Source organism: Lissotriton helveticus, chromosome 9, assembly GCF_964261635.1.
Source record: "Lissotriton helveticus chromosome 9, aLisHel1.1, whole genome shotgun sequence".
Taxonomy (NCBI): domain Eukaryota; kingdom Metazoa; phylum Chordata; class Amphibia; order Caudata; family Salamandridae; genus Lissotriton; species Lissotriton helveticus.
The window spans coordinates 1,073,084,054-1,073,111,693 of NC_136070.1; the positions used below are offsets into that span (position 1 = coordinate 1,073,084,054).

Here is a 27,640-nt window from a genome sequence, read left to right on the forward strand (position 1 = left end):
GAGCATATGCTTCAGTGCGTCAAGGAAATAAAGCAAGACGCAGGGGAGAAGAAAAGTGACGAAAAGGCCAATGTCAGTGAGGTGGTGACTGAATGTGAGACAGTGTCAGTAGTCAAAGGCCAGAAGGTAGTGAGTAAAGAACACAAAGAAGGCAGGCTGGGGGGAACGTTTAAAGGCACATGCTATAGATGTGGTAAGCAGGGGCACTTAGCTAACGACAGGGAATGCCCTGCTTCCAGGTTCACGTGCAACAAGTGCAGGAAGAAAGGGCATTTCAAGCAGTATTGCAAGAGTGGGCAGGGAGTCAGCAGGCAAGGCAGAGACAGGACGAATGTAGTGTGCGACGAGATAGTGGTGCAGGTACAGAATTTACAAGCCCCCAGTCCCACCAACCTTGCGTGTGCGGAAATAGTAGTGCAGGTCGAGGGAGGACAAGTCAGCAGTCCTAAGGACACCATAAAGGTTGGGGAGGTTGAAGTGGAAGCATTATTTGACTCCTGTTCCAGAATTACTATTATCAATGCCAAAGAGTTCTCACGTGTGTCTAAGGGAATGATTACTTTGAAAAGAATGGATCTTAGGCCAGGGGGGTATGCTGGTCGCCCCATCTCCATGAAGGGCTATTTCCTTGGGAAAGTAGAATACAGCAACAGAACAACAATCTCCAAGGTGTATGTGTCCACGGTAGGAGATAACATTTTGGGGTGGCAAGCACAGAAAGAGTTAGGGGTCTATTTGAATCCTAACTGTGATCCCCAGATTCTGATACAGGAGATCATTGAACACAAAGCAGATGTGGTAACAGAATTCCAAGAGGTGTTCAGGGAAGAATTAGGGTGCCTAAAGAACTACTGCCACAAAATAAGACTGAAGGAGAACGCCAGGCCTGTCGTGGCCAAAGTCAGGAAGCTCCCCATTGCCATCCAGGAGGAGGTGAAGTCTGAACTGGAGAAACTGTGCAAGGCCGGAGTCATCGAACCGGTGGAAGCTACTGAATGGTTGGCCCCCATTGTCGCAGCCAAGAAGAAGGATGGGTCGGTCCGGCTCTGCATAGACTTAAGGGCTTTAAACAAGGAGGTCGTGGTTGACCGTTATCCCTTACCCAACATCACCCAGATGATGAGCATGCTAGAAGGTGCCAAGGTGTTCTCCACCCTCGACCTCACCTCGGCATATTTCCAAATAAGACTACACGAGGAGTCTCAAGAACTCACAGCATTCGTGACACCCATGGGCGCATACAAATTCAAAAGAATGCCATTCGGCCTAGTCTCGGCGGCCGCCGTGTTTCAGAGGATCATGGGCAACATGTTGAAGGGCATCCCAGGCGTCATGTGCTACCAGGACGACGTACTCATATTTGCCAAAAACCATGAGGAGCACGATGGTAGACTGAGATGCGTGCTTGAGAGGTTTCAGTCACAAGGCCTCACAGTGAAAAAAGACAAGTGTGTGTTTGGCTGTGCTGAATTGGACTTCCTGGGACACAAGGTGACAACTGAGGGTATTTGTCCGAAAACTGAATTGCAAAACACCATTGTGAACCTGACACCCCCCAAGGGCAAGGACGAAATCAAGTCGTTCATGGGGATGCTAGAGTTTTACGGAAAGTTCATAAGGAACCTGGCGGGAAGAACATATGCCATCAGGCTACTGTTGAAGAAGGAGAATGAATTCCAGTGGAGTCAAGAGTGCCAGAGGGAATTCGAGGACGTAAAGAAGGCACTCGCAGAGGCCTCCAGCTTGAAGTCGTACATACCCAACCGGGCAACCATAGTCACCACCGACGCAAGCGCGAAAGGTTTGGGGGCTGTCCTCACCCAAGTTGGAGAAGAAGGAGAAGAAACCATAGCCTTTGCCTCGAGGTCACTCCAGACGTCCGAGAACAACTACTCGGTTATCGAGAAAGAGGCCTTGGCAGTATCCTGGGCGTTAGGAAAATTCAGAGACTTCCTTTGGGGAACACGGTTCACCCTCCGAACTGACCACAAGCCGTTGGTGGAAGTATTCAGCAAGAAGGGCTTGGATGCCATCTCCAGCAGGATAAGGCGGTGGGTAGTCGGCCTTCAAGAATACACCTTTGATGTTGAATACGTCCCCGGGACACAGAATCTTGCAGCTGATTGTCTATCCAGGCTCGTCGGTGATGAAGGAACGAGGGAGAAGCAGGAAAAGGCGGATGAAGAAGAAGAAGACCTTCAGGTGGAGGATGTCTGCACCATCCAGAAGGCGTTGGGAGAAGAAACATGGAGAAAGGCGCTAGAAGAAGACAAAATTTTGGAGGAAATTTACAAAAGAGTAAGAGGCGGTTGGAAGCACGGTGACAAACAGGATGAAAACCTGCGGCCATACCTGGCCATTAAAGACGAGTTGTCCATAATAGACGGATGTCTATTCAGGGGAACTAGACTTGTACCTCCTGCAACCGTGAGGAACAATCTGGTCGAATTAGCCCACGAAGGACATTTGGGCATCACCAAAACCAAACAGAGACTCAGGGAGAGCTACTGGTGGCCGAGCATGGATCTGATCACTGAAAGGAGAATCAGGGAGTGTATTCCGTGCGGCAGCAGCGACAAGGTCCTGAGGCAACAGACGCCACCCATGGTGTGCAGGCCGCCCCCTTCAGGACCGTGGGTCGAGTTGGCATTGGACATCGTGGGCCCCATGTCCGGAGAACTGCGGACACCCTACATTTTGGTGCTGGTGGATTTGTATTCCAGGTGGCCAGAGATAAAGTTGGTCAGCGAAGTCACGACGAAGACAGTCATCAACTTTCTGGAGGAGGTGTTCATCCGGGAAGGGCTACCTAACAACATCTTGACGGACAACGGTGTGCAGCTATGTTCCAAAGAAATGGAAGACTTTTTGGAGGGAAGAGGCATCAGACACAAGCGTTGCGCCCTTTACCACCCCGAAATGAATGGCATGGTCGAACGCTTTAACAAAACCCTCAAAGAGAGCATCCAATTGGCCAGGGCCAGCGGGATAAGTTGGAAGGAAGAGGCGTGGAGACGGCTAGAGGCATACAGGTTCACGCCACATCAGACGACGGGGGTCACCCCGTTTGAGTTGCTCCGCGCCAGGATACCCAACACTAAGCTGACCCCAGGATGGATGGAGTGGCACAAGGGTTGGTCAGACCGATCTAAGGAAGCTAGAAGCTTGGAGAAGCAAAAGGAGGCCATGGAAAAGAGAAAAGAAGGATATGACCGACGCAAAGCCGCACAGGATGTAGAATTCAAGGTGGGAGACAGCGTTAAAATCAGGGCTCCAACAGGGAAGGCAAGTTGGTCAGAGTACACCAGCCCAACCAAGATCACCAAACTATTCAAAAATGCAGTCAAGACTCAAGAAGGGAAAATATGGAACCTTGGGAGGGTCGTAATGTGCCATCCTCTGGTGAATCCAAGGGGACGGGAGGGAGACCCTAGGCGGGACCCCAGTTCCACCACTAAGAGGCAGACCATGACTCCCCACACAACCGGCAGGCCTAACAAGAGGGTGACCAGACCTCCTAGACATTTTGATCAGTATGTAATGATGTAACCTTGGGCACATTGTCTGTGTTGTCAAGCCTCTCTTCAGGCCTAGGAAAATGTTGACCGTCACACACCCAGTTGGGTGTCCCTGTGCCACCAGATGCGTTCTACTGTTTATATTATACTTATGCTTTTCTTTCCGCAGGGAAGGGGGATGTGTGGTATCTTCCACGCAATAACCCCCCGGCGCCTCGCATGTAATGGAGCTGCCCTCGCGGTGACATCACTTAGAATGTCACCGCGACCGGCGTTCCAAGGCGAGCGCCGGGGACCTTGTGAGAGCGCTGGAATAGCGAGGCTGTGGCTGAGGTCGCAGTTGTTGATACTAAATAAAACCCATTTGTTCATTTATGTGACGGCTCTGACTTTCCCTTAACCCGTTACTACAGGTACTTCTTAACTTTAGTAGCAATTACAGATAAGGTTGGAGACCGCCGCCATAGACAGACTGTCTAACATGCTCATATCACAATCGTATGCCAGAGATGCCCATTCATATTAAAGCATACTTGTGGCAGTCACTACATAGCAGGATACCAACCTTATAAAAGGATGCCCATCAGAAGCCGAGAGAGACCATATACAATAGGAAATTCAATTTGCCAGCAAAGGCATCACCAAGCTTTAGGTCCAACGATAATCCCAAGGACACTGACGAAATTCCAGTGATAGCCACCTAATGCCAGGATCCCCAGTACACCTGGGCACACAATATGACATGGATGCCTGGTCACCATATGGGAAAATTACCATGACTAGAGTAGACACAATATGACATGGGGGAAGAACCTTATGCCAGAACCAACATAAGGCTTACAGGCATCAAGCATTCATTTACACTCTTTTTGTCTTGTTCTTACACACGTCCACAGCTCTCTCCGCCCTGTCTCTTAATTTGCTATCTGGGGTGGCTGTCAAAAACTCACAAGAGACTCCTTCACAGAAAAGCCACACTGGGCCAAACTCTTACTCCTCCGCCACTTTCAGCGTCTTCCTTGGTTGCATAAAACCTTTTACTCCAGGCCAGCCCCATACTTACACTAATCCTGATTGGAGCATGGTTATAGAAATTATGCCTAGTCATTACAAAGTTAATTGCATAATAATTGGTCATGTTATCCAGTCCTGTGCCGTTTACCACTTTGTATGTCTGGGAGTAGGGTGAGCTATCCTGTCAATCGTACACTACTTAGATGAAAGATTGGCTGGCTCGCTACTGCACAAACTTATCCAAAGACAGCAAAGTGCTGTACAGGGTCAAAGACAAGCTTAAAGTCAACAAGTGATAGCTGGTTTGTGGATGGTTATTGCATTATGATGTAATGCTTTTTAAAGAGATGGGTCTTGAACTCTTTCCTAAACTGGAGCAGCACTGAGGCAGATATGGAGATGTTGTTCCAAATCCTAGATGCACAGAAGGAAAAGGCCCGCTATTTTGTTTTTAATTTTTAGATCCCACCTTAGACTGTGCATGCGCAGTTGCTTGTTTAGAGCCAACTATTGCTTACCATTGGTTGGCTTCATTGTCATTCGCTTCTTACTCGTTATAATGCGCCAACATCTCTTCCTCTTCTTGTGTTTGGCCCTCCCCTGGAGCACGGACAAAGTACTTGTGTACTTCTAAGGCGTGCATTATAGGTGCTATATTTTTCTTTTTGTTAAAGCACTCAGTGGCAGCACGTGTTTTCAAGCGGTCTCCCTCATGTGCGTCTCTCCCATCCACGCATGCGCTCTGTGTCGCTCACCGGTGTGCTTAAGGCCCCCAACCACAATCATGTTGCGCTCTCTCGCCCATATGCTTGGTCTCGTTTGTTGGCGTGCTTCTGTCCCAACACTGCATGTTGCTCGTTTGTCCATGTACTTGGCAGCCGCTTCATTGTGCTTATTTTTTCAAACTTTCCTTCATGCTGTACAGCATGAAGAAAAAAACATTGGCAGAGGCAATAGATCTCCAAGGCACGATCTATTGGCTTTACCACTGCTTGTTTACACCTCTTAGTCACGTGGTCTGTTGGTGTCCTAGCTACGGTCTGCAACAGAAGCGGGGGTGTTGGTCGCGACGGCGTTGTAAATCTTGCATTGATGTAAACATTATTAATGTAAAATTAAATAAAAAATGAACAACAGTATATATTAGGGAAGATTTTTGTACGTTTTACTAACAGAGCAATAAATATGCGCGCTCTGGTGATCGAAATGAACAGTGATTCAACCTGCTTCAAGCACTGGAAATACAACTCGGCAATTAGAGAAGAAAAAACGTTCGGTAAATACACGCGGGATAAGGTCATATTCTGCTCCTGGATTAGGTTTCTTTGCACAGCCTTTCGGCTACTTTGTTACTATAATCCTTTTGCACGCGACTGCGGAGCACGAGGACTAAAACACTTGAAACAAATTCAGCTCCAGGGATTTCGAGGATTTCGACTTGAAAGTGAACCATGAGCGAGTCAAATCTGCTGCCAAACTGTTTTTTTTTTAAACAGGGCGCCAAAAAGCACAATTCACGGACAGTACATGATGAACACTTTCATAGAGACATTGTGAGATGTACCGAATTTTTTTTTTTAATGGTCTTTTAACACAGTAGTTCACAAATAACTACCAACATGACTAGACTGCCCATGCGAGACAGAGGGGAAACCCCCAGGAAGCCGAGGACCAGGGGCTGATTTCAGCATTGAATGAATGGATAGATCATAAGCTATCCAAGCACACTACCCCAAGGGAACACACCATTTTCATAAAAACATATAATTTGAGCCTACAAATTCTGCTCGAGATCAATAACTCAGGATTTATAAAGCGCTGCAAATCACCCGTGAGGGTCTCGAGGCACTGGAGTTGCTAGTTGCTTCGTGTTTCTGTACATTCAAACAGCCAGATCTGGAGTCCGTTCCTGAATTCCTGAGCGATAAGTTGGTCCTACGGTGCAGGGGAAGGTCATTTCAGGCTTTGGCCACCAGATGAGAAAAGGAGCATCCCCCGCTGTTGCATCGGCGAATCCGAGAGGTGTATGCGAGGAAAAGAAAGCGGCTCACAGGTGTCTGTCGGTAGGTGGAAGGTCATTTGTTTGCTGATGTATGCTTCTCCTTCATTGTGAAGGGCTTTGTATGAGAGTGTCAACATTTTAAACTGGCCTTTCTTCTGGCTCTGGAGCCAGTCTAGCTTCTTGAGGTGCGGTGTGATGTGGGTCCCACTGGGAGGTCGAGGATGAGTCTTGCAGATGAGTTTTGTATTGTCTGTAGTTTATTCAGGAGGAGTGCGGCGATTCCTACGCAGTCTGTTCCCGTAGCCCAGCCTGCTGGTGAAGAGGGCCTGCGTGATGGTCCTTCTGGTGTTGACTGGGAGTCACCAGAAGATCTTGCGGAGCATGCTTAGGGTGTGGAAGCAGGTGGATGAGACTGCGTTTACCTGTTTCTTCATAAATAACTTGCTGTCCAGGAAGATGCAGAGGTTGCTGGCGTGGTCTAATGGGGAAAGGGATGGCCCGAATTCAGCATGCCGCCATGCGTTGTTCCATGGCAAGGTGTTGTGCCCAAAGATGAGGACTTCAGTTTTGTCCGTGTTGAGCTTGAGACAATTGTCCATCGTCCAGTCAGTAACGTTCATCATTCATCTGTGGAAGTTGCCACTGGTGGTGTAGAGTTCTTCTGACAGTGAGAAGATGAGCTGTCTGTCGGTGTATGGGATGATGTTGACTCCATGCGATCTGACATTAGCCGGGGAGGGTCATGTACACGTTGAAGAGAGTAGGTCTGAGGGACGATCCTTGAGGAACACTGCACATGATCTTCTTGGGTATTAAGGTGAACGATGGGAGATTCTCTGGAGTCTTACAGTGAGGTATGAGGTGATCCATTTGAGGGCGTCTCCATGAATTCCGATGTGGTGGAAGACGGTGTCGAGGGCGGCTGACAGTTCCAGGATGGTCAGAAGCCTCACTCTCTATACTATCAGTACACCATGGAGCTGCATCGAAGACGTTTTTCATGGCCAGTTTGCACTTCAAGTATACCATTGTCACAGAAACAATGGGATTTTTTTCAGCACTGATGTCAACTACAAATGTCACCAGTGGAAACAAAGCAATAGAACTCTTTTAAAAGTGCTGGTATTCGCCAAATTCGGGGCGAGTCTGTCCTTGTTGTCTTTTGTGGGCAGCATCCATCTTCCACCTTGCCAAAATCATTCTTGCAAACATACAGATGTTCAGGATAATCTATTGGTAAACCTCAGAGGTACACACAGTGATTGTGAAGTATCGCTGGTGTACAGCGGTTTCAATGTCCACAATCATTACTTCAAAACGTATGTACTTGATAGTTGTGAAACTTTCTAACAAAACATATTACCAAAAGAGAGGTGGGGATATCTGCTCTACAACACTGGACTTAATTAGCATGCAGACACCAGTAACCATCATCTTTTGGTCTACATTGCAGCTTGTTTATATTCTATAGCAAAAAGAACATTTGATGGACAATGCTGAACAATGAAAACATTCACTCCCAGTTAACAGATCTGAGTTTAATCCGTTGCTTTTTTGGCCACCACCCCACCCCTGTTTGAACCAAGCTATATGCAAATCAGTCTAGACTCTGCTCCTCTTGGGAACAGTCCAGTTCAAACTGCCTAAGTGGGAAGACTATGCCCAGACGTGGGTCCCATGCTCACCATGTCACTGGAGTCAAGCTAGTCTGGCCGATGCGGGGTAATAGCCTGAAACCGGCCCCAGGGTGCTTGTGTCCGTTCCAGGGAGGACCTGACCTGGCAGTTCAGGCTGGACTGCTACCATGAGGAGCAGGGTTAAGACTGATTTGCATATGGCTGGGTCCAAACTGGAATGGCATGGTGTGCAACAAAGCGATGGATTTAGATCTAGATCTCTGTCTGGGGGTGAATGTTTGACATTCTTTAAGCATTCTGTCCAACAATTGTTCTTTTTGCATTTGTTTCAATTTAGCATAAATAGTGTACACTATAAAGAAAATGGGCGGTATCAGCTAATTTAATGGTGTACCAAACTGCTAGTACTCACTGTATCTGGAGCCTTCGATATTGCCCAAATTGTATTGTACTCAAAATTATCATAACCATAAGATTACTACCCTGCTTGGTGGCATTACAAGCATCACTCCCCATCCACAATTGTCCCTGGAGGTCCCTGTGCAGGTGACCGGATCGTTGCATAACATGGCATTACTTCAGCTGAACTTAGATTTGCGGTTAGTTTTACCGAATCCAAAACATGTTGCGTATACGAATGTATCATTTTTTTAAAATGAAATTTCATCAATTTTTAAAAGATACATTTCAGCATTTAAACCCTCCTCGGGCATCCGATGTGAAGTAAGTCATGCATGGTTCACTACATTGAGCTGGTCTGATTTCTCTGTAACTATTTCTGTACAAAGCGAGGTATGATTTCGAGGCCAAGGCTGAATAATTAATTATTACAAAGACCTCTGTTGTAAATGCTGGATCATCTTCCGGGGCAGCACTGTTCACAACACCGAATGTCTCTGACTCTCTGCCAAGATACATTTATCTGAGACGCCACCTTTAACTGCAGAGCCTTGATTACATCTGCGGCTGCGTCGCCCTTGGAAGGCACACGTTTCGTCAGCTGATCTCATGCAAACGGGTTATTCTCCCATTTGTGCCAAGTATTTCAGTTACTTCAGATGTAACGTCGATAAAGTAATTGGTCAACATTTCCCAGTACCGTGGGTCAACCCTCCTCTTTACCTTGTTGATGAATGAGCTCCATCCTAAAAAGCCCCAATTTTACACCCAATGGAACCAAGCATGCTGTGACTTTCAGTTTCACTTTCCCGATTATTAACACGTGCCTGTCTGTAAGTCCCATTAAACTTAAAGAGAGGTTAAATATAAACAAAGAAACAAAGTATGACCTGGCGTGTGGTGCAACGGAAGAAAGGGCGGTTCGCAGCACAGCAAAGCAAACTTCTAAACCGTGTAAACGAAAAGGCAGACAAAGAGGCTCGTAAACCAATATTAGTTTACCAACTTTAAACACATGCACGAAATTTGGATTTTGGCTTGGCTGAGAAAAATAAAGGGTGGGGGCAGCGAAGAGGCAAGAAAATAGCCAAGATAAATTCACTCGAGACCGCGTTCCAGCTATTCTTCTGCTGCTTTTAATGGGCCAGCGTGGTGCATTTTTGAGCGATAGTGTATGGTACATATTTACTCTGAAATGCGTATTACTTTATGTGCTAAACGTTTCCAGTCTGAAAGCTACGATGGAGCAGAGGGGTATTTTTTTGTTTTTCCAGCTATGGGGGGGGGGGGGGGAGGGGGGGGTGGAGTCGGAGCACATAAATACGTAAGTGTTGTCAGGAGGGAGGGAAGAAGAGGCAATGGCCCTGCGTGTGGGGCAATGGCCCTGCGTGTGGGACAACTGCAACAACAAAGGGCGCTTGTGCACAAGAACGCACAATTCTATTTCCGTCTTGGGGTCACGAAGTCAGGCACTCTGTGGCCCTCACCAAAACACCTCGACGACAGTGGAGGGGGAGGAAAGGTCACCATGACCCCACACTGTTTGGGGCTCTCAAAGATGGATGCAGCTCGAGTCACACTACGCCTAGGTTCACATAAGGCTGGATGAGCCCATCACAGAGAAGCCCCCGAGGTCTTCTCCATAAATGCCAACGCTGTGTCACATGTTCACTATAACACGCTGGGCACCCAGCCCAAGGCACACGTGACCACTGCACGTGGACATAGCACACCAAGCACTGGCAAAACCAATACATTTCGCCTATGCAAAATCAAGCGGCTTTGCCAATGTTTTTTAACATGTTGCACAGCAGTTGCATCTATGCACATTATTATTTATTTGGGAGTTTTATATAGCGCTGGCTAGACCCGAGGGTATCCAAGCGCTTTATAGACGCATAACCATAGAACATGGCATTAATACACGGATTCGCAGTTGACATAGCATATGCAGAGGGAATGGATAAACAGTGCAGCATTATATATATATATATATATATATATATAGGATGGGCTAGGGAGGGAAAGATGCATGAATTTATGGAAATGGATAACCGTTTTGTGGTTCTACCGCTGTAACTTGAATTCAGTCCTGAACTGATCGAGCTGGTACGTCTTTTGTATGTGATGTACATGGCTGTAAAGTCCCAGCCCGAGGCTGGCAGTACCCTTGTTCCAGGAGCAACTCATTTTTAGGTCGAGCTGGAGAACAATGCGGAGCATTGTCCAGCTCGACAACTAGAGTTGCCTGTCTCCTGGGAATCTGAGACCGGGTTCGGGCACGCGCGCCGATTGGTGTCTGTGGACGCGCACGTCCAGGCCGGCGCCGTGCACATCCCCTGCCTCAGATTCCCACCTAAACACGCAGGCACAGACGCAGGCACATACAAGCGCACGCGCGCACACACACAGCCCCCCCACGGGCTCACACGCACACACACAGCCACGCACGCCCCCCATGCACACACACACACACGTGCCCCCCACTCACCTGGCTCTTTTGTCGCGACTCCCCTGGTATCTCCGCCGCATCACCTGGCCTGTTTGAAGACGGGGACGCATTGAAATCAGACCCGCAGAGTCCCGGTGTCAGTCAGTGGTGCAGGGTGTCCTGGAGTCCCGCGCGCGGCATCCGTCACTATCCGGCCGCCCGCCTCTGCCCGGCTAGTCTTCTACTGCCGGTGGGCGGTGCCTCGCCACGCTTCCTGTCCCGCCTGCAGCGGATTGGCGCGGCCGCGCTAAGCACCGCCTTGTTGTATCCTAGCCATGGAAATTGTCTCTCCGAAGCGTAATATGCGTCCAATTCTGTTTTTATACATGAGGTGGGTGTGGAGGACCAGGTGTAGCGCTTGGATCTGTGAGGCGCTTAGAAAAGTGGGCGCTTCGAGCTGAGCCCTGTGTCAGCCACGGGATTAAGCTCAACTTCATCCTTCTTTCGGTGTCTTTAAACCTTATATTATTAGAGGAAAAAAAAAAAAAAAAGTGTGGTTATGAAGCCACGTATTTAATTCAGCAGAAGACTTGCAATGCTAAGCGGTGCCTACACGTGTGAGAAATGAATGCAGAAGGCTCGTGGCAGGGTCTCCCGAGGCTGTGAGTAAATGTATGATCAATGAGAATACAATCTTGCAGAACTGCACCCCTGCCTTTCAGATCTTCCTGCGAGTATTGCATTGCGTCTAGTCGCTTGGCCGGCAGTCTGAAGCTCTCCTAGCATGCCAAGAGGAATGCCTCTGGCCTGCTTATGATCGCTCATATCCAGTCTCCCATGTTTAGAATTCATTACCTGTGGCCCAATGATGAAGTCGATTTCATCCATATTGCAAAGCTTTAATGTCCTGTTGCCTCGAGCTGTTGTGTCACGATGGGATCGGGTTTCAGGGGAGAGGGGGCATCCACAGCGATCTAAGGAGATGGAGTAACAGTGTAAGTACTACGGGGTTAAAAAAAAACCAAGTAAACCGTACATGTCTTGTGGAATGTGTCCGACCGGGCGTGGGGAATTCCTGGTGCCTGTCCCCGAGCAAGTGTGTTATCCTGGGCAACGGGGCGCACCTCGAGCGCTCTAGCGGAGGTGTAGGGAGCCCAGACCGGGCCCTCCGGATAAAGATGCGCCGGGCGGACCCTGGCACCCCCGCCCTGATGGAATATTTATTTGTCAGAGTGGAACTTTTCACTGGGCGCCTCGGAGGCGCCGCCCTCGGAGTGGGGTCAATACTCGCATTCTCCTCCACGCTGTGTGATTCGATATAGCGCCTTCCGCCTGATCCTCTACCACCGCTGTCTTCACAGCGAGTTCTTGGGTAAAGCCACTTCAATGCGCTATACCCAGATTATACCCCTTCGGACAGGCGTTGATTATTTTATGTTAATCCTAACCAGTGGGTTGTGTGTGTGATGCTGCTACTGCACACCCTCCCTCGCTTCAATATTGGAGAATGTCGATGAACCAGAGGCCGGTCTGGTTTTGCGACCTTGCGCTCCCACTTTCAAAGGTCAAATTTGAATTCCAAAGGAAAGTTCCAAACTCTGCCATCAGCACTTAACGTGTTGACATTCTTGAAGTCCGAGCCAAAGTAATAAGCAGAGACTCCCACGGAAGAGGAATGTGCCTACATGGTACCTGATCGGCGCTTACACACCGCACTTAGTGGCACGCATTCTATCAACCACTTACGGGTGAAAGGAGGCGCTGCCCTAGCCGGCTTGAAACTCGTGCACTTACTGATTTGGAGGGTGCACAAATGCCTTTTTTTGCGATTTTATATAGCGCGAACTGGACCTGAAGGTATTGGAGCGCTTTATATGAGCACCATCTACGTTAGTATACATTATAATTTTTTTAGTAGGCACGGGTAGATAAAGTGATTTGCCCAGAATCACAGGATGTTGAGCCCACACTCAGACTCGAGCCTAGTTCCCCAGGTCCAAAGTCGGAGGCTCTGACCATTACTCCACATCCTCCCACAGGTTTGATTTTATTTGGCCTTCTTTGTGAACCACTTGTGCAGAGCCAGCCCTCCCACGTTTGTGATGAGGGCGGGCAGCTCTCCATTATCACATTTGTGTGACACTTTGCACGCCCAGAGACATTTGAAGACATTTTAGGGGTTTTATCCTAAACCCCCTTTGAATCAGTGTACCTAAAAAGATATTTATCAGCCGCACACTGAGGGAGTTTGAGTGTGATCACACGATTGTCACTGAATGCGAGCTCCAATTCCCTTACCACCCCCTGGAGTAAGTCCAGACTGCTCACTATGCAACTTCTGAGCGATAGCTTAGAATAACAAGCCTGGTGTTCACATGGATTTAATTAGTCTTAAGCTTTGAAACGCCAGTGGTAAAAATCATTATCCACCAGGCATACTGCTATCTATCTAGCGCCCTCCCTCTATCTATCCCCCTCCCTCTATCTATCTATCGCCCTCCCTCCCTCTATCGCATCACCATTGCATCACTCAGCACCACCACGGCATCACTCAGGGGCACCACAACATCACTATGCGCTACCACAGCATCACTCAACGCCACAGCATCACTCGTCGCCACCACAGCATAAATCTGTGCAATCATTAAAAAACAACTGGTTCAATTATGTTCTCTCAATGTTTCAAAAAGAAGTTAATATCACTTCTGTTCTTAGATTTTCGTCACTATAAAATACACTGAACATAACCTTCACAAAAGTTATTTACAAAAGTTTAAGCTATTGCCAATATAAATTACAATACCTTTTATTTAAGTATTAATTATTAAAAAAATAAAAGCCATTGTTATTTGTAATATCAATACATCTAAGTCACGTAAAGACAACACATATTGCATTACAAATGTTCTAGGTGTCACATTTGCGAAAGTTAAAACTATTGGAATTGTAAATGACAAAGCTATTAATTTAGCTATTTTCAAAACCAACACATAAATACAAAATTTGTCATTTACAATACCAATATCTCAAACTTTCCTAATGCGAGACCTATTGCATTGCAAATGCTTGTTAAATTAGCCGACACAGCGCTATCTGAAGGTGTGTCGTGTGCGCTTGCGCCCAGTGGTTTTAGGGTCCAAAATAACAGGGCTCATGTGAAAACCGGGACTGAAAAAAAAATAGGCTCCCGAGAACACAGATTCAGAATCATTTATTGACAAAATATCTGCCGCATTTTTATATCTCACAACAGAATTGTTCGCACCTTGAGTCCCGCAATTTTCAATTATTGCAGGAGCTTGCCTATTAGAGATTTCTCTCTATTTACTCACAAATATGGAGATAAGGCCTCGATGGGGATGTGGATGCATGTAGACAGTTTTGTTGGGATGTGTTAATGAATCATAGATATTTCAGCAAAAGATGCTTTTTTCTTGTGTTCACGTGCTACCTTTCGATTGCAGCTCTCACTCTTCCCTTTGATCTTGTGCAATGTGTCCAGCTATCATGTTTGTCCATGCATGCCTCCAGCACGAAGTTCTCCGAAGCCTGTGACACACCAACCTGCTTGATGTAATTTAAATGTATTCAAGTTTCCAGAGCAACAGGGTTCCCTGTGAAAACATTCAGACTGCAAAAAACAAAGACTAACAGATTAAAATACTCCTATTGACATGCATAGAGAGGTCTATACTAAATTATTGGCCAGTTTTAGGTAAAAAATTCCAGCCTCTTATAAGAATCTGACTCCGTTTACAAGTTTTCCCCAATATTGGCGAAGAACAAGTAGATTTTGGTACTTCACATAAAATATTCTCCAGGTAGCAGTATTTATCAGTCTTTTATCCCATGTAATAAATATAGTCAGTTTTGGCCAGCTAAAATGTATCCGTGGTGTGTGATTTGTAGCGCAATACTCTTAGTTCCAATATGTGCGGCAACTGGAGTTACCACACTTATTGAAATGTAATGTCCAACTCATAATGAGAGCTCAAGTAGAAAAACAAGGTGGATGTATGATGGTACGACGCATGGTTTTACCACGCGTACCGTTACAACGCGGTTTTTACAACGCAAGTCGTTACCACGACTTGCGTTGTAGGGGTGCAGACTTCGGAATTTTTAAATTTACTATTCCAACACCAGCCTACGTACAGTAGGGAAGGTGTTGGATAGTAAATTAAATTATTCCTTGTCCTGTTGCGCCCTCCAGCGCAAGTCGTGGTTACGACTTGCGTTCTAAAAACCGTGTTGTAACGGTATGCGGAGTAAAATCCGCGTGTTCTCCAAACAAGGTACACCTTGCAATCCCTTATTTGTTATGAACACATGCTTATGTTGTTAAAGATCTTCATGACCGATGATGGTTTGCAAGGAGTGCATGGCATACAACTAATGTAGAAAATATTGCATATGTTTACCAATGCGTTCATTTAACATTTGGCTTTGAGTATCAGTAATGTGCATTGGTCTCTATTCTACTTGTAAAACTGTAAAATTCCCACGTACTTATTCCTATTGCTTGATACACCCCGTAATGCACAGCTTATGATCAAGTGAAAAGATACTTCATACAATTTTCCAGTGCAACAATGCATAAAACCTACTGGGGTTCCAGCTGCGAGAGGGAAGTCATTCAACGTTTGGGATTCTATGCTAGACTTGAGAGAGTTGTGTCCATGGACTTGGACTTTACCTGTTTGAAGGGCATACTTGCTTTCGCAAGCGAAGAGAAGTAGTATGGATTATGATGATGGAGTACTTTGAGAAACTAGCAGAAAATATAGGCTCCCATTAACGCTTATTAAAATTGTAGGTATTTTGTTCATGTTTAGATTGCTGGCTTTTACCGTATTAATATTTTACTTACTATTACTGTAATTGCATTCATGCTTTATACTCTAGTTGAAACTAGAATAAGATGTTCAGTCTATAACACTGTGATCGTCATTTACTCCTCAGAATCAAAGTTTGGGGATACACATTTTAATTAGCCAGTAAGAGCATCTGGCAAGCCTGGAGAAGTCAGAGTACTGACCAGTTCTCTGCAACTTAGTCCATGAAGACAACTCTTACTTGCTCTGTAGAACTTAAGATAAGCATAAAAGGGTTTGAGGGCCATGGGAAATCTAGCTGGAGGCCACAGAGGGGTCCAACTTCCCTTTGAGCTTGCAACTCCCTGATCCAAACTTATTTCCCACCTGCATGAACATCTGGCTTCACGAAGTCCTATGCTCACAAATATCGCATCAAATAAGGATTCATAAACCTATATCAGCTGTCTGTGCATTTTGAGGGACTCCACATGGTATCTCATTGCCAGACTGGCCTAGCAGATGCCCCCAAAAAAACAATGCAGGAGCCCAGCAGAGCTTCTTCCGCCCCAGCAACTGCCTGCCACCTGTGGCTCACAGCACTTATTCAGGTTGCCCACCATGCCACTGGGGCCCAAGTAGCTATGAAAACAGGAAAGCACAAAACTCCACAATCAATCCCTTGAACAAGTAACAAACACTGCCAACATAATCAGGCATACACACAGACCAGGACTACAGTCAAACAAACGACACATACAAGTAAATGTAAATCCAGTACTTGTATAGCGCTCGAATCACCCCCCAAAAGGGGTATCTCGGCGCTGGGGCCATTGGGAAGATTAAGCGAGCTATTGCCAAGAGTCGCACGGTGCTAGGCAGACCCCTGCCGCCAGAGCCGAGGATCGAACCGTGATCCCCAGCGTCAGCGTCAGTCAAGTGTTGACCAACCCCACTTAATAGTAATGCAAGTAGCTTTTGCTCTCCTATTCCAGCTCCTATTCTGTGAGCACCAGGGAGTTAACCATGGCAAACATGGCTCCCCGATTCTCCAAGAGATATTGACCACTTACTACAACTATGTGCTATATTGCCTTCTCACCCCCGTCGCTTCACCACCTAAGGTGCTTTTCCCTGCCGGTCTGCTCATTGCCCCCCCCCCCCTTCAATCCCCTCTTTATCAGTATTGTTTCTTTGATCCAAGAGTGGCGATTTTAGAGATATGCATTTGCTTTTTATTGTTTATTGTCTTGCCTATTCCTTTCAGCTATGTGTTGCTTTTTGTCTTTATTCTCATGGTTTGTCTTTGAAAATTCAATAACAAATAAAAAATTAAAATAAAAGAAGAATTGACCACTTTCACCCTTGTGAAAGAACACTCCAAGGAAGGAGTCTATACTGAAGAGAGACTTAATAATGGTGCTTATCAGGGAACTGGGTAGTTCGCTTCTGCCAGGCGAGGTGGACTAGTAACACCGAAAACATCAACAGCACTATGCACACTTCAGGAAAGAAATAAAAATAATTGCGACAGCAAATTGCATGCTTGCTTCCAAACGCCATTAATAAATGTTACATTAAAGATCGAATGTTAAAGGGAACCCTACTTCAACGCGTTCCTAGGAGTAAGACTACATATTTGGAAACATGAAGCTTCCGAGTGGAACAAAGGCATCAGTGTATAAGAAAGTTAAGTCGACAAAACTTCAGAAGCTGAAATAACACTGTAGCTTTTCACTGCTCAGATAATCTTGACACCTTTAACACGGTCTTATCCCAGCGTGACCACAGATAACCTCCTGCTTCGAACCTATGATTGCTTAAAATGCTTTAACGTTAGAAGCCACGTGGTCGACCCGTGGAGAATGTATGTTGGAACATTCCCCCATAGCGTTCTAGAAAAACACCAACAAAATGCAAAAACAGCTGGAAATCGTCGACTGCTTTTCAGCCCCCTTTCGAACTGACAAAAAAGACACGTACTAACTAGTTAGGAGCATTGATGCAGCCAGTTGACGAATTGTTACAATAAGTTATAGAATGCGAGTATTTTGTTATTGCTTTGAGCTGCGCTTCTATCCATTGGATGTTATTCTATAACGTGCCCGATGCAATTTTAAGTTTGGAGAACGCATTCCATTATCTCATGATTTAATGGGAAGGCAGGAAGGGGGTGGGCTTCTTTATCTGCCCGAATTCCTGTTTATATTTTCCAATTTGTATTTGATTTGCCCACGGCATGTGCATGGATGTGCTTGTATGGCGTGTGCCTAGTTTAGCTCATACTACTAAAACCATGTATTTGAATGAGCCTTAAATTCTCACTTTTGCACACTAGGAGAATCGGTATTTTTGGTGACGGCGTGATTGAACAATGAATGGTTTATAAAAGTTTGCAGTGCATGGGGCTTTCCTATATTTAACTGAATGAGACCTACTCAGTATGAATATCTAATCATACTTCTCACATACCAATTCTAACAGAGTTAGGATTTATTTTATTCCAAACAACATTTCTTTACTGTCTCACAGTGTGATTCCAATTGGGAGTACATTGACCTAAAACCATGAAACAACCACCAAGGTTCTCACCAGACACTTCAAACTACAGACAAAATAGAATGTGGAGATGATCAACTTTCAAAGGACCCAATATCAGTGACACTCCATGACATGCCATAAAGCTGTGTCTGTGAAACGAACAATGTTTGCTTAATTAACAATACCAAGAGTTCCCCAAGTGGTCACATTTTTCAGAGCTGGTATCCCATGCACAAGTATATCCTGTGCAGCCCCTAGATCTTCCTATGAACCATCCTTAACACCACGTGCCTACCATCGGCAGCCATAAGCTAGTCAAGACTCTAGAAACCCAGGTGAAACGCCCAACCATAAGCAACATAGTGGTGATCTGAGCAAAAATTGAAAATCACAATTTTGGCGGAAAACCTCAAACACCACTTCAACCTAGCTTATCCTATCAGAGGTCAACCTGAGACCCACTACTGCTGTACCGATTGATACACACACTGCAATCCCTGCATGGTCCTACACCAGTAATAACTAAAACTGTTTGTGTGTTTTCCATAGCGCTAACATTCCACCATACAGCTGCCTCAACATTGTGAGACACTACACAGCAAATATGTAGAAAGGTAAAAATAAAGGCAAAAATACAGTCCACGAGTGACTAAAGGGGTAGCTGGATTCGAAGAGAGTGAACTGCGACTGCATCATGATGTAGTGTTCTTGAAAGAATTCGCTTCAATTCTTCCTAAACCAAAGCAGGGCTGGGGCACTCTTGAGGGTTACAAAGATGTTGCAGATTCTGTGGAGGATTGTTGCCTTGTTCTATCATTTTTGTACTTATTTGTCTCCAAACTGATGGTGTCCTGGCTGGATGTGTGACAAGGACCAAAAGAAGAAGGTGAGCTTGCTAGCCATATAGTCAGGGGTGGTGTTTGTGATGGCATTCTAGATGATGCAGCTAGTTTTGAAGGTGATGCAGCTTAAAAGGGGTGACCCAGTGAAGTTCTTTCAGGGTGAGAAGAGGTGGTAATTTTTCCTCAGGCCGATGATGAGGTATAGTGCTGCATGCTGAATGTTCTTAAAGGGGCACCGGCTGAGTCTGGAAGACTGTGGAGGAGGGTACTGCCACCCAGATGTGTGATTTTGAGAGCTTCAACAGTAGTCAAGAAGTCATTTTCTGGGAGGAACAGTTTAGTAGAGAGAACAGCTACAAAGCTGTATTAGTCGTCTTGCTAATGTGTTCCTTGAGGGTTTGACCGATATCCAGAATAAATTGGAGAGACTTGGCATGAGGTAAAAGTTTGGATTCAAATCAGTCCAGGTTTAAGTCTCTGAACCAAGTTTGAACCCACAGTTGCTTGCTGTTCTCATTTAACAGCAGAAACGTAACTTTGTTTTGGTGTGGTCAAGCTTCAAGTAGGTGATGGACATCAAGGATTGTGAGAGGTGCAAAGCGTGTCTGAATCATGTGATGTACGGAGGAGACCTTAAAATGCAGTTGTGTCCCCTTACAGCACAGGGTGGATGACCAAGGACGTTTTGCGAAGGTCCATGGACAGTGGGAGGGCCGGCTGCTAAACGTAGTGTCGGTCTATATACCGCCAGCCCTTCAAACGGCAGCATTGCCGGCACTGGGAGAATTTCTACTGAATCTCCCAACAGGAGATACCATCGTTGGGGGGGACTTTAACTCAGTGGTAGACCCAGTATTGGACAGGTTCCCGATACGGGCACATACGTCAAGTTCTTCCAATTTCCAGGGATTCCTAGCAGCAATGGGCATGGCAGATATTTGGAGACACAAACACCCCACTACGAAGCAATACACCTATCACTCACCAGTACACAACAGTTTATCCCGTATAGGCTATTTCTTGCTGCTTGGCAATTGATTGAGCGACGTAGATACCAGAGATATACTGCCCAGGGGAATATCAGACCATTCTCCGTTGGTATTAACTCTCTCCAGCTGGGAAAAGACTCGTAAAAGGATATACCCCACATACCCTACTTATCTGAAGGTCCCCAAAATTAAGAAAGACCTCAAAAATGCAACTAAGTACTACTTTGATGAAAACGAAATGTCTGTATCCTCTCCCTCGGTTCTGTGGGAGGCATACAAGATGGTCCTCCGAGGACAAGCAACAGCTTCAATTACTGGGCACAAAAAGTCACACCAACGGGAGCGTTCTGAGTTAGAACTATCATTACACACGGCGAACGTGGCCCATATGGCGGATCCCACGGCAGAATCTGCACATCCCTCCTCAATGCAGAAGCAAAAATTCTCGCGAAATTGTTGGCCAATAGGCTAATGACCCATCTTCCGCTGTTGATACACCCAGATCAATCGGGCTTCATGCCTAATAGGAGCACTGCTCTTAATCTCCGGCGTGTGCACGGGGTCCTGGCACGAGCTCCATCGTTATTAGAACCGGCGGTGATTCTTTCCTTGGATGCCAGAATGGCGTTCGACATGGTAGAGTGGGGGCACCTATTCGCTGTCCTGTCCCATATGGGATTTGGCACTAAGTACATGGCTTGGATACGCCTCCTATACTCCAATCCAGTCACTCAGATTACTGCTAATGGTCACATCTCGCACACAATCCAGCTGGCAAGGGGGACCCGTCAGGGCTGTCCCTTATCACCCTTACTATTTGCCCTGGTCTTAGAACCGCTGGCGACACTGATTAGAGCAACGCCATTGCTGAAAGGGATTAGCTGGAAGGAGGGTTGGGAGGATCGTGTATCGCTCTACGCCGACGATATGTTGGTGTACTTAATGGATCCGGACAGGAGCATTCCAGCGCTCCTCGCACTCTGTGATGCCCACGGGAAAACATCGGGCTATACTCTAAATTGGTCAAAATCCGTTATATATGTTCTGAGGGGGCCTGAGCCCTCACTAGCTGCGGACTGCCCGCTGATGATGGCCTCGGGCTCTTTCAAATACCTGGACATATATATCACCGACAGCTCAATGGAGTTCTTTGAAAAAAATCTGAAACCTCCCCTGGAACGTCTGCGGAATGAGGTGAAACACCGGGCGTCATTGCCACTAACGCTCCTTGGTAGAGCAGCGCTCTACAAAATGATGGCTCTTCCAAGATTTCTGTACGCCCTAGAAAACACCCCATACCCGGTCTCGCCACGATACTTTCAGCAGGTGACGGCAATGGTTTCCAATCTGTTGTGGAGTAACCGTCCGGCACGCATTGCCCATATCAAACTGAACAGAAGTTGGTACCGGGGGGGGGATTGTGCTGCCAAACTTGCAAATGTACTATTGGGCCGCACAACTCAAAATTGTGAACCAATGGATTCATACACCCCGAGATGACCCGGCCTACAGGACCGACAGGGCACAATTAGGCACAGACAGCATGCTATCAGTACTCTACAACAGAAGCCAGGCGGCGAAATTGGTAGGACCCACGAAACATACGGACGCAATATGGCACTAGCGAAATTGGGGTGGAAGGGAACGATCACTAAGCTCACCCCACTCTGGGACACTAAGGCACTTGGGCAACTGAGACGGAGTAAGGGGTTTACACAATGGGATAGCATCGGAATATCCACAGTGGGAGACTTATGGGATAAAGGGACCGTGATCCCGTTCACCCTGCTCCAACAGCAATATGACCTGGGACCGAATTAATCCTACAGATACATGCAGATCAGACACGCGTTATTGCAGGCACTACCAATAGACAGCGATGTCCCGGAATCCTCACCGTTAGAAGATAGACTACTCACTGATTACATGCAGCGTAGTGCAACCTCGATTACCTACCGTAAGCGGATCAATAACCTGTTGGACCCTATATTGAAATTACGAGAGAGGTGGGTAGAGGAGCTGGGCGACATGGATGATACGAAATGGAATGAGGCGCTGGCGTCCCCAAGGGAGGTGGGCATTTCAGCCAAATTCATATTAGTACAGCTTAAAATCCTACATCGGATATATTATACTAGAACCACGCTACACAAACTGCAATGAGCACCGCATCCCTATTGTCTTCGAGGCTGTGGTGAAGAAGGTACACTATTCCATACCCTCTGGGACTGCCCATTCATAACTGCATACTGGCGACAAGTGATGCGCACTATTTCACAAACACTTAAGGTATCCCTGACACCAGAGCCACGTAAATGTATTTTGAATATTTGGGATCCGAATGATTTAGCCAGATATGGGCAAATATGGGGCATGTTGGCCATCATGGTGGCAAAGAGAGATATAGCACAAAAATGGGGTGCATCAGAATTACCCACCTTAGCACAGTGGAGCAGGAACATGGACATACTAATGTTGACAGAACGGGCGGTGTACGTAACTAGGGCCTGCCCTCGCAAATGGAAAAAATATGGACTTCTTGGAATGTATATATATATATATAGAGGGGAAATATGTGACCCATTACCGGAAAATGACGTCACAAGCTCCGACAAGGAAGAAGATGGGGAATAAGATAGGAATTGAGGGGCTGATGACCCCGGTAGGATGAACAGCGATATATCACGCATGGTAATGTGGTTTGAAACTTCGTGTGTATGCACCTGTGTATCCAAATTTGCATAATACTGTGGTCGTATTAAATGTCAACGTGTATGTTTGTTACTCTGGAAAATAATAAAAATCTTTTTTTTTTTTAAAATGCAGTTGGGATGAGTGTTTAAACATGCTTTTCCACTGCGGCTTTTCCGCTGTGGAAAAGCATGTGGAACTTTGCTTCTGTGGGCCCCTTGCAGGCCCCCAGGGTGAAGGCGGGGTGAGGGTGCACATGAGGGGTACCTATGGTACCCCCTGCATTTACATGCACAAAGCGGCAGGCACCGCGCGGTGCCTGCCGCTTTGTGCATGTAAATGCAAAGCATGCATTTTTTAACCTTGCAGCGGGTGCTGCTTCAAGCAGCACCCACCGCAAGGTTAAAGATATAGGACGTGACCGCCAGGGTGGTGGTCACATCCTAATTGCGCCGCTGCCCCTGCGGACGGTCCCTCCACCTCGGGGGTGGCGGACGGACGCAGATCCGTCCGCCATCCTAATAGGCCTCCAAGTTAGATGCATTAAAAAAAATCTACTTTTAGTTTTTATTTTAAACGTAGAAATTGACTGAAAAAAAAAACAAAAAAAACATAAGGTTAAGATTATAGTTAGGTGTATATGTCAGTGATAACATTAACATTTTTGGATGGGCTCCCAGGCCTATAATGGCTCAGGGAGGGGACCATCACGGACTCCCCTAATATATGTTGAAAAAGAAAGAAAGAAAAAAAAAAAAGCACACCATATATATTTTTTTTGTTCCTGCAATCGCATGGGATCTCAGCAAAAGTTACTCATCTGTTCTGCAATTTTGGGCGGGGTTGGGGGGCCTCTTGAGTCTCCCTATGAGGCTTAGGGATGGAGAATATATATATATATATATATATATATATATATATATATATATATATATATATATGTGTGTTTTTGTGTTTTTTTTCTCCCCAGGGGAGTAGGTTCCTCAGTCCTGTAATGGCTGCAACATTTTTCTCATGTTGCTGGCAGCTAATCAGAGCACTTGCACCCACAGGAGTCTGACTCCAGTGGGAGCGAATTCACCCAAGGGGGAAAAAAAAAAAAAATCACCTGGCCCAACCAGAACACTCTTTTTAAAAATTATGTTTCAGAGACTCTTGCAAGCGTGCCTCTGACTAAACCATCCAGATATACAATTCATTTTTAACCCTAATTTATCAAAACCTACTCAACAGATTTACACAAAATCACAAAAAGAACAATCTGTAGACCAAGATCTATCTTCCTGACGAATTTGGCTTGATTCTGTTCATCAGTTTTTGTGAAAATGCTTCTGACAAACGGCTATGGAAAATGCATGGGGATTTTGCCTTTTGGGAACTCCCTTTTTTCTCAGCTCCTGCATGCCGGATCACCCCAAAACTTTCCATGCACAAAGTAGTCAAAAAAGAGCACTTTTTTGGGAAGTTTTGTCAAACTGTGCCAAAGTTATAAGCAAAACAAAAGGCATTTTCCTATGGAAATGCTGACATAACTATAATTCCCTATTCATGACCGCCATTGGGTAATACATATGTATACACATATAAATATACACACACACTTACATTTGTTAAGCCCGACACAAAATCAGAATGACAAATTTTAAGCAAACTACACTATTTGTAATGAAGATTAGTTGAACAAATTAATAAGACCAGCAAAATGCTGTGTCTGTTTAGATCGAAGCCTACCAGACAGTGCAGCTGTCTGAATGAAAAAGACTTGTTAGGCACTCCTGAAAGCTTCCCTGGGAATACATTCCATCCATTGCTGCCCAGTGGCTTGTAGTTTGTAACTCACATTTGCTTACTTTCTTCCATGAGGGCTCACTTTCTGTAAAAACAAGCCATTAAAATTATGTTCTTTCCTTGTCACATTTGCTGTGCATTCAAAGACAAATGTCAAATATTCAGCTACATCTTCTGAGGGAGCTTGTTCTTTACATTTCTCACTCTAAAGATGCACCAATTTCTCGGGACAAACTGGCAGGCCCAACCAACAACTTCTGTGACTACGACTACTTCTGACCCGATGCCTTGGGTCTTCTCGGACAGACACACTGCACTCAACCACCATGAGGAGGGAACTCCTGGTGCACGGACCACATGGCATAAAAAGCACACCTTTTTATCTCAATCTCAAAAAGAGTCAAGAAAGCAAAGACCTTGCAGTTGCACATGCATGACTCCAAATACTAACTTCAGAACTACCATGCACACAAAATATCACATGGTCAGCTGTCTCAGCGTTCACGATATGCTATCACATGTTGGTGAGGGGCGTGGTCTGTCCGCACAAATGCCTGATAAAAGAGACTCGACAAGTGGCCGCTCCAGCAGCCTTCATAGCTTTACAGAGGCCTAAGTAATGTGAAGCATAAAGCAATCTGGGATTGGTAGTTTCTCGCTCTCATCACACATACTGCTTTGCAGTTTCATTTCCGCGGTGTGTTACGCTGCTGACGAGGTGCTAGGCTTTGTGTGAATATATGCAGAAGAGTGAGGGAAGAACATTAAATTACATTTTTCCTAGAGAAAGCATCTGCTCCACCCGCCCTGTGCAGAGTACAGACCCTGGGATCTCCGAGCTATCTTTTAAAGTGCTGTTCTAGGTTTGACACATAGCAGACTAGGGCTGTAATGTTGAAATAATCTGAGAGAGAGATACTTTTATTTGATTTCATAAAAAAAATCATAAAAGGGTGGATAATAATCTGTACTTTCTGACTTGCTTGTATGAGATGTCTGCCAATGTTTCTTTCTACTGCTTGTATCCACAGGTTGCAGGCTTTCTCGTAAAGACTTCTCCCGCTAATACTCTAAAAAGCCTTCATGAAAAACTGACCTTGACTTACTTGGGTTTGATTTCTGTCCTTTCTTTCGTCATGACCCTCTCCTCGCTTCCCACCCTCTATTTCTGAGAGTAGCCTTCTCTCCGTCTCGTGTCTGTCTGACTCTGATTTAATGTAATTCTGCAATGGTTCACACATCATTTCATAGACGGCAATCCTTTCCATGCTTTTGTGATATATGCCTGATTGTTAATGTAAGCATGTGTCGGACAGCTTTGTAAACATTGCATAACTGCATGCTTGTGAGCTCTGCTGTGTACAAAACAGCTGTGATCTGTGTCACCCTTGAATTCAGGGGCTGGGCTAGTGTTTAGGAGCTGTTGGTTCCAGCTGAGCACGTGGTTCGGAGCTCTGCAGTGTTCAATGCACAAAGCTGCCGTGCACTGGCCGGGGAGCCATGCACGTATTTAAGAGCATTGTGCGCACGTGGGTAAGCGATGAGGATGCGTTTTAGCAACTGTAGCCCAGAGCTGTGCCCCGGGCTTGTAAAGTGCAGGCCTGCGGCGGTTTCATGCTCCCGCTGCAGACATGCTCTGCTTCCTGTCACCTCGCCGTGCCCTCCCTGCCCTGAAACCCCACACTCACCATCGGTAGCAGCCCTCCGTGGCCTCCAGAGTGAAGTTGATTCTCGTCCCCCGGGCATAGGGCAGCAGCACCTTGGGGATGTTCAGCTTGGAGGCCAGTGCCAGGGAGAGTAGCGGGAGCAGATAAAGGGGAAGCCAGCGATGTGGCGGGGCCATGCTGCTCCCAGCGACCGGGCACCAAAACCCGCTATCTTCGGATGACAGGAGCCCTGTGCGGTGGAGGGAGAGCCGCAGCCGAGTCTCTGTACAGGAAACGGGATATCGATGGAAGCTGCCGCCGTTGCACTTGTCCCTTCGCTTACAGTGGTTATTCCGGAGGCTCGTAAGGACAGTCCGGGTGCATAGAGGGTTCAGGGGGAGCAGGCCGGGACCCGCTGTATTATTTTCAAAGCTGTTCCTGCAGGAGATGTGGCTCCCTCTAGAAAAGAAAATACCCGCCTTTTGCCGCTATTAGAGCGACGTCAGGACCAGGGCAGGAAGCGGACGGGGGTTAGAGTGGGAGGTGCCTGTTCGAGGAGGCTGGGCCTGCCCGGGGCGGTGCGTGGCTTATCAAGCAGGGGGGACGCGATTACAGCCGGGGAGAACGGTGCGCCAGCAGCACTTAGGCTGGACAGCCGTAAGTGCTTTCTGCGCAGGCCCCCCTGTGCAGCTGTAAACAGGTCAGGGACTGGCTGCTCGCAGCACGAGACACATATGGGTCTCGAGGAACAGATACAACAAAGAAAACTGTAGCAGCGTCGTCCCTTTTGTCTCTAACAGAAGCGTCGGCTTGCGGAATATTAGATCTGACTGATTCCCGGGCGGACAGCCCCGGGCGAGGAAACGCGCGCGGCTGCTTCCCTCACAGGTTGTCTGTCGCGAGACGGCGCCGGGGGCATGTTTCTGGCGCACGTGGGGAAGAACAAAGGTAATTGCAGCAGCTGTGTTTTGACGGGCTAGGATGAGCTGCCGAGCGCACCCAGGAGCACAGCAATTGGCTCATGGTTAAGGAGCCTGAAAAACACCCATAGCTGCCAAGGTTTCAGATTGCTATGTGTGACATTTTTATAATTTCAGTGCAATTATGAGTGACATTTCAACGACTATGAGTGACAATTTCTCACGAGCAAAAATCAAGCAACGAAACATATAGAGAAATATATAAATATCAGAAATTACACCCATTTGAGCAACAAGAAACTATAAGAAGTAATTGAACTAAAGTGCACTAACAGGGGCCTGTGAACAGCGCCGGTGAGCTGCTCGGCCAATCAGTGCGCCGTGCTGAGTGGTGGCCTGAGTAAAAGT

At 46.4% G+C, this 27,640-nt stretch overlaps 1 protein-coding gene across 1 annotated transcript in view; it reads right to left on the reverse strand.

The window, feature by feature from the left end:
- Positions 1-26,827, reverse strand: part of NUP210 (nucleoporin 210) — a 524,741-nt gene extending 497,914 nt beyond the window's left edge. The window contains exon 1 of the mRNA XM_078661451.1: positions 26,355-26,827. Within this exon, the coding sequence (XP_078517577.1) occupies positions 26,355-26,509 (155 nt within the window). The 5' untranslated portion in view covers positions 26,510-26,827. The remainder of the gene's footprint in view (positions 1-26,354) is intronic.
- Between the last annotated feature and the right edge of the window lie 813 nt (positions 26,828-27,640).